Source organism: Tiliqua scincoides, chromosome 2 (assembly GCF_035046505.1).
Source record: "Tiliqua scincoides isolate rTilSci1 chromosome 2, rTilSci1.hap2, whole genome shotgun sequence".
NCBI lineage: Eukaryota > Metazoa > Chordata > Lepidosauria > Squamata > Scincidae > Tiliqua > Tiliqua scincoides.
This window is the reverse complement of record NC_089822.1, coordinates 114,353,621-114,365,740: the sequence shown is the minus strand read 5'-3', so window position 1 is coordinate 114,365,740 and position 12,120 is coordinate 114,353,621. Positions and strand designations below refer to the sequence as shown.

Here is a 12,120-nt window from a genome sequence, read left to right as displayed (position 1 = left end):
TATTTGAAAAAAACTGTATGCCTATTTTCACCTCTGAATCTTTTTTTAAATATTAGGGCCCTAGTATAGGTGACAAGTGGTATTTGCATTGATATGTGCAGGTTTACAGGAAAGAAGAGGAATGCAACTAAGCATGTGTAGTGTATCTTCCCCTCATCTTATACACCTAGCCTTCATAAACCTGGGTTAGAGGCAAGAACACTGCTAAGCTGTTGTTTTTCCCAACTGTCACAAATATTTCATGCTTGGGGGGGGGCATAGTGCATGCCCAGTCATCTTACACTGTCTCAAGAGGATTTCCCCCCTATAATTGTTCTTTTAATTTCTTCTAATGCAGAAACTTCTGCAGAAGTACTTCTGCTTATCTAGGGAATCCTCCAAGTATGCAGAAACAACTACCTCAGGTGTGTCAAAACTCATTTCATACAGCAGGCCAAATAGCGTTCATGGTACCTGCTGAGGGCCGGAAGTGATGTCATTAAGCAGAAGATGAACAGAAATAAGCACTTTTTCTCACTTAGGAACTCATTAACTGAAAATTACAGAAGAGAATACTGTATATGCAAATCACCTCCATCTAAGCTAAAGTGCAGAAATGAGCTCTTTAATTCTCTTTCCCTCAGTGTGAACAGTAAGAGAGACTTGGGCAATCTGGCTTCCTTTAGGCACCCCAGCTGCTCACTTCCATTTCCTAGTATCTTGCTGCATGAGAGGAAGGCCTTTGCCAAAGTCACTCTTGCTAGCCACTGTGCAGAGTGGGTGTTAAATAGCCCTTTGCCTGTGTCACACCTTGAGAGAAAATGGCTGAGATGCATTTCATAGTGTGTAGGAAAGAGACATTATCTTTGGGGTCAGGGCTATGCCTTGAGGGGAAGACTTTGGGAGTTAGATTTGACCCATGAGACTGCAACTGCCTGCTCCTAGAGTATAATAGTGCCCAGCAAGACCTCCACAAACAACCTATTCCACAGGATGGCAAACCATAACAGAAGAGGACTGCTCAACGCACTGAGATTTTACCTCACAGACAAAATGTATGTGGAAAAGAGCCTCACCTGAGAGCTGAACAAATGGGGACATGCCACACTATACATTAAATACTCTCCTCCACATGCACCCACATGGAGGCAGCCACCTTTCTTGTCATTGCCCCACATCTGAAAAAGAGAATTGCTATCTTTCCATTATTTGATTGGTTCAACTAGCACAAGCTTGGTTCTGGTGAATAACACCATTTGGGGCTGAATAGCCAGTGCAATTCTGAGAGGGACCCATAGAGTTTTGTTATTTTTCTCCATACCCTGGGACCTGCTAGGCTCCACTCATAACTGGATGCATTCCAGAGGCTCTGTCAATTATACCTCAAATTCTCCCAGACTTCTCCCATGACCTTCCAACTTTTGTCCTCTCCACACTGATCTGGCTTTGGCACTGAGCCTGAGTCAACAAGTTTTAGTCTGGCTCCACCACATTCTGCCAGATTCCAAGGTCCAACTTGGCTGTACCTACTTGCGCCCTCCCACATTTTTAAAATCAAGAGTTGGCAACTCTACTGAAGAAAAGCATGCGCCCACGTGCACACACACACACACAGAGAAACAATTTACAGAGATCCGGGTCATTCTTACCAATGCTGGTGCCAGTTTGCTGTGGACTCTGGCCCTAGGCCCATCCATAGCCACAACTGCACTGGGTATAGACCAGGTTATCCAGGTGAGTGATGGGTACAGGCCCCCAACCATCACCCCACCTAAATGACTCCTGATACCAGCCCTGATCCTTATCTTTTCCTTATGTTGGTGTTTCACACATCTACAGTAATATATATTTCCCCACAGCTATGGAAACATGTCCTCCACTATCTCCATTTGAAGTGACAAGGGAAAAATCACTGTCTTTTTAACAATAAAACATCCCAGGGCTGTTCAGCACAGGAAAACTGGTGGAATGCAGAGTACCAATCCATATTCTCTCTAAGGGGTTTGAGCCACTATGTGGACCCCTTAGGCTGCCATGCAGCCACTTGGCACCATTTTTGGGTGCACAGGGATGACATCACTCATCATCACTGGACTTCTGGGAATGCCAAACTCCAAGCTGTGCAGAGCTTGGTTTTCAAGAGCTTTGAGCTGCACAGTCACATGACCACACAGCTTAGAGGGAACAGTGGAAACAATAGGATAGTGCAGTCCAGAAATATGAGCCAACATGGTATGTAGAAGAAACAGCAAGGGGCACGTTGAAGATGGGGTGGCTCTCTATGTCAAAAGAAGGGGTCAAATCTAGCAGAGTTTAGGTTGAAAGAGCATCCAAGTCTTCCATAGATTTACCGTGGGTTAGATTACCAGGCCCAAGGAGTGATTTAATAGTGGGAGCATGAGTGACAGGACCATTTCGTCCCTGACAACTGTGTCCCAGTATTAGACATTTGTATCCTTTTTCTGTCCCGGACATTTGTATCCTAAAATACGTATATTTCTACTAGATGAGCTTTTTTAATTTTTAAAATGCAAAAGTAGGGTTAGGGTTGAAATAAGAGGCTTAGGATATATAACATGAGGTTTGATGCACAGTTATAGTGGGGTGCAAATGACAGATACACTAAACACACACACACAAACTCAGACGCAATGTCTGGGAACTCCATTGACCGCAACACATCTGACCAGGACACAATCATCTGGCACACAAATACCTTAATACCAGGGACATGCTATATCTTCTAGAACAAAAATTTGAAGAGGATCTTGAGAATTCCAGGATCTTATGTACTCTGGAACAGAAACAGAAGGCAAATGGGATTCGCCCTAGCATGAGGTGGCTGCTTCAGGTAGTGGATTTGGGGCACCATTTATTACTGACCCACAAAGAAGGTGACATTTAGAGCCCACAAGGAGATATGAAACAGTGGCAGCCGATCCCTTTGGCAGATGTGCTACAGGCCAAATCCAAAGGATGAGGCAATGCCACCCTAGAATGCACTACAGTGCACATGCAGCAACTCAACATGGTCAAAGGATTATCTTTTCTCAAATTTATAGAATCTTGCAAATTCTGAATCAACTGTGTGGGAGATGCAGGCAAAAATGTAAAAAAAACACCCAAAAACAACTATGCCCAGGCAGTTCCCACACAACCTCCTTTCTAATAATTTCCAGGCATGTCGCAAACTACTGCTGCCTGTGCCATTAGTGGCACCTGACCTACAAGTTCGTGATCCATGATTGAAAAGTAACATTGGCACGTTTCCTTCTATGGCTCAAAAACTCTTTTTTTGCTGGCTTGCAACTTCCTGCCTTGCTCCAGTTCACCTTAAAAGACCAGTTATTCTACCCAGGACTTAGGGAATGAGATGAAAACAAGGTAGAGAGGTATCTTGCATTGTGGGCGTACGCATATGAAAGTTTCATATCGCATAAAGTCTTCATGTGACATAACGGAACAATAGTGCTTGGCTAAATAGGAAGTAAGCCTTTTCAGTAATTTCTTCTGGACTGTCAGCTAATTATAAAAGTTTTCACTTTCAAACTGTTTAATGGAAAATTACTCAAAATATACAGATTTTGAGAATTAACATTGTTCACTTAAAATGTCACATCTAAAAGAGATCACATAATCTCATCTGTAGCTGGAAAGACCAGAGATGTATTAAAAAATGATGACATCACATTTTTATTGTGCATTTGTAGTTTTCCAAAACTTTTACAAATTTATCTCCATTGTTCCTTTGGTGAAAAGAGCAGAATGAAATTGGAGAGCTCTGGGGAGGCAGATGTGGTCAGTTCCCTCTGCTCTTCTGTTCCCTTTTCATTGCATCCCATTGCCGCTTTAAGAATCTAAAGAGAAAGGGCTTCTCTCTTCTTCCCTGCAGCACAGCATCCCCAACTACTTCAAATATTTCACTATAGAATGATCTGCTTTCACAGCCTGGACTCACATTGCCATCTTGTGGAGTTTGGGGCTAAAAACTCTGTTGTTTTTACCATCTCCATTGCTCCTCTCCACACATAGTACAAGGCAAAAACCAACCAACCAACCAACCCCCCCCATTCATTCTATATGAGCAAACTTTTTCCTTTTGCCAGGCACAATTTTATTTGAATATGTTTAGGACATATTAGAACATTTTCATTTTCTTGAACAGTTGCCTTGTTGTACTGTGTTTTTTTTTCTAGACACAATGAACAGGCAATAGCAATGTTGTGCTAAAGAGAAAGTGAAGAATTGTTCCTAAAAGGCTCAGATCAACTGACAACTCATAAAGTTCCTTTTCAGTAAGGCGCTGGCAGATAACTCACCACAGTATATGAAGCTGACATGTTTTAACCCAGCCTACTGGCACTTCTACACTGCTGGTGTCAAGGTCTCTGGGGTAACACCCTGCTCTTGATCCCCCTATGGTGCCCCCAGCACCACTGCTGCCGCCAATTGACCCAGATTATTGGTACTTCTACAGTTCTTGTGCCAGGGGCTTTGGGGCAAATCCCTGCTCTGAGCCCCCAACAGTGCCCCCAGCCATCTCATGGCATATTGGGTCCACCACTGCTACCAAAATTAAGAGTTCAGGGGTCAGTCTGGCCAGGCAGGCTCTCTGATGGCTGTGGACCTTGTCTAGTACCCAATTGCCCTTCAAACTCTGTACTGCCTACTTCGGCCAGCAGTAGCTCTAAGATCTCAGATAGGGTCTTTCCTGAGAATCTCTGCTACCTAAGATCCTATAAATGGGAGTTTTTGAACTACAGATCAATTGCTTTCTATATTTTATTGTCTTTCCTCTTAATCATATCTCCTTATTAAAATTGCATCTTGCAGAAGATACAAACCTCTTACCAGAGACAGCTAACCATTTTGGCAAGTTTGCCACAAGTCAAATGTATGGAGACAGTGCCTCCTGCAGCCTTGAAGTGCTTTTGCCTTTATTCTGTGGAGCCTGGGAACAAGCAGCAATGCAGCTGTGCAGATTGCAAAAGTAGGCACAAGTGTAGGTCTAACTTTATAGCCAGGCCTGTCCAGATGTGTCACAAATTCTTGCCACCTCTCCTCCGTTTGCCACCTATGCAAATCAAGCTTTAAGCTTATACTGCATCAGACAAGAGTCCATCTCATTTATTCGAGCAATGGTTTGGCAGGTTCCATCAGAGCTCTTTTTCAGCTCTGATTCTTCAGAACCTTTAGCTAGAGATGCCAAGGTTTGGAGTGTGGACTTTATGCATGCAATCCACCATTGAGCTACGGCTCCTCCCTTAAAAGGTATTTTTGGGGGGTCTCAGATGGGTTATTATGGGCTACTGTGCTGTCCTTATCATAGTCTGTATCAGCTACAAGCCATTGTTCCTTTCGGTTCTTTTCCTATCTCTCCGTCCTTTTATTTTTATCACTGGTGCAAATGGCAAAAGTGTGCATGCTGTCAACTTCTGCGTTTTATTTTTCATCTGCGGCCGAATTTGCACAATAAAAAACATAACCAATGGGATGAAAAAACCCACAGACATAACTGTACAGCAAAAATTGCAATGGCATTTTTCTCCTTTTCTCATGCCTCTGCTCTTGAGCAATGAGATAAATAGAAACATCTGCACAATGAATGTCATGCACGTTGGTGCTCAGTTAATGTTTGCAGTTGCTTGTATTGTATGCACTCATCTTGAAGATTCTGGGGCCTGAATTTACACAACTGAGTGAAGTTAAGAAAAAAAAATGTAAACCTTTCCTTTTGAACCACGTCAGAGAAGTGCAATAGTCCTAACATCAGACAGTTTTGCAAGAAATCTTGCTTTTTTGAAATACTTCGCTTTGGGAGTGGGCACATGGGCACCTACCTTTCAGTAACTCTGTACAAGTTATAACATATACATACCACACCACTGGTTCCTGCTGTTTGGAAACAGAGTGTGTGGAAGAATTTGAACATGTCCTTTTCCTCCATTTCCAGAATGCCTCTGTCCATCATAGAATTCCTTTCTAAAATGTAGAGTAGAACAGGATCCTGGGATATCCATGAAAGTATGAGTATGATCCTCCTGGACAAAATGTATTTAAGGACATACTGCAGAGCATGAGCGCTAAAGCCCTCCTTGTATAACAGATGTGGTGAACTGTGGACACTACTGAGGATGCACTGGACAACTGTGACCCAAACATCCATGTTTTTTTAAAATCCAATAAAATAGAGGAACTGTGCAAGAGGGCTCTAGGTTATATATGAAGGAAAGGGGTGCCATTTAGATTTTCTGTCAGGCTCCAAAAGGTGAATACAATAAGTACCCTGCTAATTGGGGCATGTGATGGGTGGGGAAGCAGATGGGCAGTGCCTCCCCACTGGAGGCCTTTGAAAGGCACCACCACTGTGTGAGGCACCCAAGCACCCACAACCTACATGCGGAGCACCTCACACAGCGGCGGTGCTTTTCAAAAGACTCTGGTGGGGAGGCTCTGCCTCAACTGCCTCCCCACACAGAGCATGTGGGTTGTGGGTGCTCGGGCACCTCACACAGCAGCGGTGCTTTTCAAAGGACTCCAAACTGCCTCCCCACACAGAGCGTGTGGGCTGTGGGTGCCTCACACAGTGGCGACGCTTTTCAAAGGGCTCCCGTGAGGAGGCCCTGCCTCAGCTGCCTCCCCACCCACCACATCCCTGCTGCTAATGCAGACGAAGGGAGCACTCCTCCCTCGCTGCTTGCCCCTCAGCACGTGGGTTTAAAAGGCATGCCACCTCTGAAAGGCATTTAATCATCATGACTAACAGCCATCGATGGTCCCTCATCCACCCGAAAGGAGCTCGCTACTATTTCTTTTTCTGCTTGCTTGTTCTGCACGTGCCACTCCCTGGACTCCAGAGCTGCCCTCCCCATTTCCTCTTTGGCGCGAGGCAACCACCCTGATATAGCGCCACTCTCCATCCACGACGCATGCGTCAAGGGGGAGCCGCGCTCGAGTGCGCATGCGTATACTGATTGGCCTCCTGAAAGGCGCTCTAGAGTAGCTTTTTCTTTCTCCAACGGACAACGACCGTAGAAACCGTTCCGCTGAGACTGAGAGAAGAGAAAATCGATATCTGACCTATCAGTGTTTGCATTCCCCACGTGGGATAAAAAGAAGGCGGGATCTTCCCTGCGAGCCAGCCAATCTACCCGAGCCAGCTAATGTACGCCACGACCGGGCACGTGACGGAGAAAGCGTCTTTGCCATTGGCCGGGGCTCTGTTTCCAGCGACCAATCAGAAGAACCTACGCAGGATTCTCGCGCTTTGGCAGTTAGAGTCCGTTTTCCTCGCGCCCTTCCCCCTCCTCCCAGTTTGAAATAGACGGCTGGGCTCGCGCTGCCCCCCCCCCCGCTTTGATCAGTCGGTGCGACCGGAGTTGAATCTACCATGAGTGGGGACGGTGGGGACTGGGACCCCCCATCCCCGTCCTCCAAGCGACGGCGCCTGGACCCTGCGTGTCAGCTGCAGAAGGAGACGGAGGCTGCCCAGGCTCTGGCTGACATGACGGCTTGGGGCAGCGGGAGCCTGGAGACCGTCATCCTGCAGGGGGCGCGAGAAGCCGCCGCAGCTCCGAAGGGGAGCCTGGAAGCGGTGGGCCGGCAGAGGGCGCGCGAAACGGCCGCGGCTCCTGTCGAGCGAGGCGGCCCCGGGAAAGACTCGGACGCCCGCGATGGCCTCGCAGGAGGAGATTTGGAGGCCGTCGGGGACGGAGAGAAGGAGCAGGGCAGCGCCGCGGTCTGCACGGACGCCGGGCCCGTGCCGCCAGGGGAGACGAAGGGCGGCCTCGACACCACGAGTGTGGCCAATGAGACTGGGGATGGCCGGGAGGGCAGGAGGAAGAGGAAGGAGGCTCGCGACAGGCGGAAGGCCGTCGAGGTGGCTGCTGAAGATGAGTGCTCCATCATCTCTGTGGGGGAGGAAGAAGATGAAGACGATGACGACGAGGAGGAGGACGACGACGAGGAGGATGGAGGAAGGTCGCAGCTGCCTCGCAAGACCGAGCAGTACTTGGAAGCACTGGAGGCCGTGCAGCTAGAACTGGAGGCCGTGAACCAGCAAGCCAGTCGTGCCTTCGCCCAGCTCAAGGCAAAGTTTGGCCATGTGCGGCGCCCACACCTGGAGCGGCGCAACCTCATCATTCAGAACATCCCTGGCTTCTGGGTCACTGCTGTATCCTGTTGTTGCTCTCAGTAGTGCTGTTGACAGCTGTGGGGAAAGAGGAGTGTGCAGGGGAGTAGAGCCGTATTAGAAAGAACATCTGAAGGTGTCAAGTGCCTTATGCAGAGTTGGGCCATCTAGTCCAGTGTTGTGGCTGGCAGTAGCTTTTCATGGTCTTGTGCAGATGAACTAAGGCACCCTTGTTAATCTGAGATCCTTATTAACTAAAAATATCAGAGCTTGAACATGGGACTTTTGACAGATGAAGCATATGATCTGCCACTGACCTGTGGCCTCTCCCCAGAGATGCTGTATCATATGAAGCCAGACAGTGAGGAGTGGGTTGAAGATCACACTGTGCTTTGGATTTTGAGGCTTACTGTTGTCTAAACTTGATAATAGACGCTTCAGAGTCTTGGCAGAGAATTCTTTTTCTCCTGCCAAATCTGTGTTGGGTTCTGCCTTGGCCAGCAAGAGGCAGGCATTGCCCAAAATCCTAAAGAAGGGATTGTTATACCCTTCTGCATTCTTGGTCCCTCTTCTGCCTTCACATGAAATGAAAGAATAACCTAATTCTTCATAAAAGCTGTGAAAAATAACCCAAATCTTCATAAAATTCTGTCTTATGTAACTAGGGAGAGTCATTGGAAGGGGTTCTTGATGTGTCTAGATTTTCTGTGTATAAAATCTTAGGACACAGTTCTCTCTTTAGGCTGAGAAGTGCTTTAGGAAAGAGGAGGGTCTGGAATTTTTCTGTTTCCTCATCAATTTTTTTTAATCCCACCTCTTATCCAAGGAGGTCAGAGTGACATATGTGGGATTTCTTTCCTTAACTTTGACTTTCCAGTTTCTTAACCATCCCCAACTTTCAGCCATGATCAATGATCGGGATGAGGATACCCTGAGCTACATGACTAATCTTCAGGTAACTTTGGGGAGACTGCTGTTGCTCAGGACCTCTGAATTGTAGTGGGAAATCTGGTTGTACTCTGGACTCTTGGGTTCTTTCCATTTGAAGGATCCTGTTTTGGGTCAGGTGGGGTCTGATGACTACTAATTTTATGATTCTGCTATTCTGTGATTCATCAGGTTGAAGATTTCACCCATGCAAAGTCAGGCTGCAAGATCAAGTTCTTTTTCAACAGCAACCCCTACTTCCAGAATGAGGTCATTGTGAAGGAGTTCCAGTGTGGCTCTTCTGGTATGTGCTGGGGGCATTGTTTTTAGGATTAACAAAACCCTAAATGTGATGTGCTCACTCCTCCTGCATGTGTCTCCATCCTTTCCAGGCAGGTTGGTGTCCCACTCTACGCCTATCCGCTGGTGGCGTGGCCAGGACCCGCTAGCTCATGGCCGGAAGAACTTTGAGATGAACCGCAGTTTCTTCAGTTGGTTTTGTGACCACAGCTTCCCAGCAGGAGACCGCATTGCCGAGGTGGGAACTGTACCTCCATCTACTGTCCCAAATCATTCCTTGCATCCATATTCTCTATCCTTCATACTCCTTTCTGCTTTCTCATAGATCATTAAGGAGGACCTCTGGCCTAATCCACTGCAGTACTACCTGATGGGGGAGGGTGGTGAAAATGGTGAAGAAGACAGGTGAGAAAACTAGAAGACCACTGTCTCTTGATTCATTGGTGCGCTGAAGCTGGGATTGCAGGAAAAAATAAATCAGAACATGGGTGAGATTGTGGGTAACATAAAGCATGAGTGGTATTTTGGACAAGAATCCCAATCTGCCATGGTGGATGTGGATTCTGTCAAGGCTTGTGTCAGCAGCTGTGTGAAGAATCCTAAGGAGGCATGATTCATGAAAAGTTGACTTCAGGATGTGCAGCTGGGAATCTAGCAGAAGCCAACAAATAAATGACATGCTCCCTCCTTCTTGTGAATTTAGCGAGACGGAGAATGGTGATGACTTTGTGGTGATTGTGGATGATGATGGAGAGGAGGAAGAGGAAGAAGAAGAGGAGGAGGAGGTGGTGGATGTGCACGAAATTGTGGATGAGGAGGAAGGAAGACGAGGTAAGTAATGGTGGAACACACATGTCTCCACTAAAGAGCTGAAGCTTCTGGACACCAAAATAAGACTAGGCCAGGGAATAGTAAGACAGGAGAGTTGCTGATTGTGAGTACAAGGCTAAGTTAGTAGGAACTTAGAATTTAGGGTGGGGGCAGATTAGGTGGGACACAGGAGGCAGCGATTGAGGGGTAACAAGAGTATTGGGCCTTTGAGACCGGGACTTTTCTTCTCACACAGATGGTGCTAGAAATACAGAATATGAACTTGAAAGAATAGCCTTGGTTAGTAGGTCTGTGTCTGAGAAGCACTGACACATTCTGTTTTTCTATTATAGGGGAAACTGTGGAAGAGGTCCTGAGTGGCCAAGAAGAGGATGTTGCTGATCCCAGGTCCTCCCTCTCTGCGAGGCCAGATGGGAAAGATTCAGAGGCAGAAGAAGACAGCTAGATCATCATGGAAGGACAGTGTGTCTGGTTGGACGTTCCTATGGTGACCTCAGCGGCACTTTGATTCTGACCAATTGCACTTGGACGTGGCAGAACATGTGGGGGAAGTTTCAAAAGCAACTTCCTACTCAGGAGCAGTCATGTTGGTTGTTTTGTACTTTTATTTATTGCAGCGACTGCAGTTCCCTTCCTGCCCTCCTGGGGGGGTGGTCACCACATACCAGCAGCTCCCCTTCTTAATTGTCTGATGCTTAGCATCTTTTCCTACTTGCCTGTGTAGGGCTATATTTGTATTTGCCCCTCCCCTGGTGGCTACTCAGGGTATTGCTTGCCCAGTGGCCTTTTCAAGAGAGCTCAGGGTTCCTTGTACCATTCAGCATTTTAAGCTGTTAATTTTCGCACCTTTCCTGCACTTCCAGCTATGGGGATTCTACGCGCCCTGTAGATTCTTCAGCTTCAGAATACCTGCTAGGGGCCAGTGAGCACCTTCTGCAGTCAACATAGCCCCTGTCTTGTTTTCCCCATTGAAGGAGTAAGCCCCACCCATTTGGGGTCCCTTTTATTGCCAGTGCTCTGCCAACTTGAAATGGTTTTAAAATAATTGCTGCCAATCCAAAAGGTGGGCTTGCACCTGTTGGCTTAGTTGAAGCAATAATAGCTCCCTGGGTTTGTGGTGTTCTGCTCAGGGTTGTTGTGTGTGAGGGAATGAATCGCTGGCTTAGAAAGGCTGAGACACTTTCCCCAAAGTTCAAGAAAGATAGTTGTGGTGGTGTCATGGGGAAGAATGTTTCTTGCAGCAGCATGACAGTGGGGATGGATGCTGTCTCCCCAGCCCCTGCACCCGCACACTTCTAATTTCTGTATAAATGCGTACAATGTTCCTAAAGCATTGAGCCCCACTGGACCCCTTCCTGAGTCCCTGCACCCCATAGAGGCTGTTCTATGCAATGCTACTGATACTTGTAGAAAAGCAACTGTTTTCCTTTGCTGGGTTTTTTGTATATTTCGTATCAGGAATTTGTACGTTTTTTTTACTACAAAAAAAGCACTTAATATACAGAGAGCTTTCCAACTTTGTGTGTGCCTTCTTTCTTCCACTGGAAAGTTGTGGGTATAGGTTGATGGCTTCTGGATTATTTATTTATAATTATTTATAAATAATATAATTATTTATATACTTATAAGCCAGAATTATTTATATTCTGCGCTCAGAAGATACTGTATTAATCATCAGGATATGCAAATATGAGTTTGTTCAATTGATATGCTTTGCTCAGTGCGGTATATTGGAGTTCTTTGCAATATAAGCATTCTTGTATGGTAAGTGGGACAGGAGAAAACTATGGGATAGTTGGGATCACTTACAAGTAGGAACATGCAACAAATGTTGCAGGGTATCCCCAGTTGTTAATACCTGAAGTAGGAACCTTGTAGCACTGTTAGGCAGTGGCATACCTAGTGCTACTGGTACTGGGGTGGGCTCCCACCACCCTGCCCTTGGCTGCTCC

At 46.5% G+C, this 12,120-nt stretch overlaps 1 protein-coding gene across 1 annotated transcript; it reads left to right on the top strand.

The window, feature by feature from the left end:
• The first annotated feature begins 7,304 nt into the window (after positions 1-7,304).
• Positions 7,305-11,684, top strand: TSPYL2 (TSPY like 2). Its single transcript, XM_066614469.1, has 7 exons — positions 7,305-8,152; positions 8,988-9,065; positions 9,230-9,341; positions 9,430-9,575; positions 9,663-9,742; positions 10,041-10,168; positions 10,501-11,684. The coding sequence occupies exons 1-7, from the start codon at positions 7,370-7,372 to the stop codon at positions 10,611-10,613; spliced, it is 1,440 nt and encodes a 479-aa protein (XP_066470566.1). The 5' UTR covers positions 7,305-7,369; the 3' UTR covers positions 10,614-11,684.
• The last annotated feature ends 436 nt before the right edge of the window (positions 11,685-12,120 follow it).

Excerpts from the sequence above, each read along its gene's own strand:
- TSPYL2 (XM_066614469.1), top strand. The coding sequence starts at position 7,370 with ATGAGTGGGGACGGTGGGGACTGGGACCCCCCATCCCCGTCCTCCAAG. Across the intron at positions 9,066-9,229 it reads GCTACATGACTAATCTTCAG|GTTGAAGATTTCACCCATGC; the intron begins GTAACTTTGGGG and ends GTGATTCATCAG. Across the intron at positions 10,169-10,500 it reads TGAGGAGGAAGGAAGACGAG|GGGAAACTGTGGAAGAGGTC; the intron begins GTAAGTAATGGT and ends TTTCTATTATAG.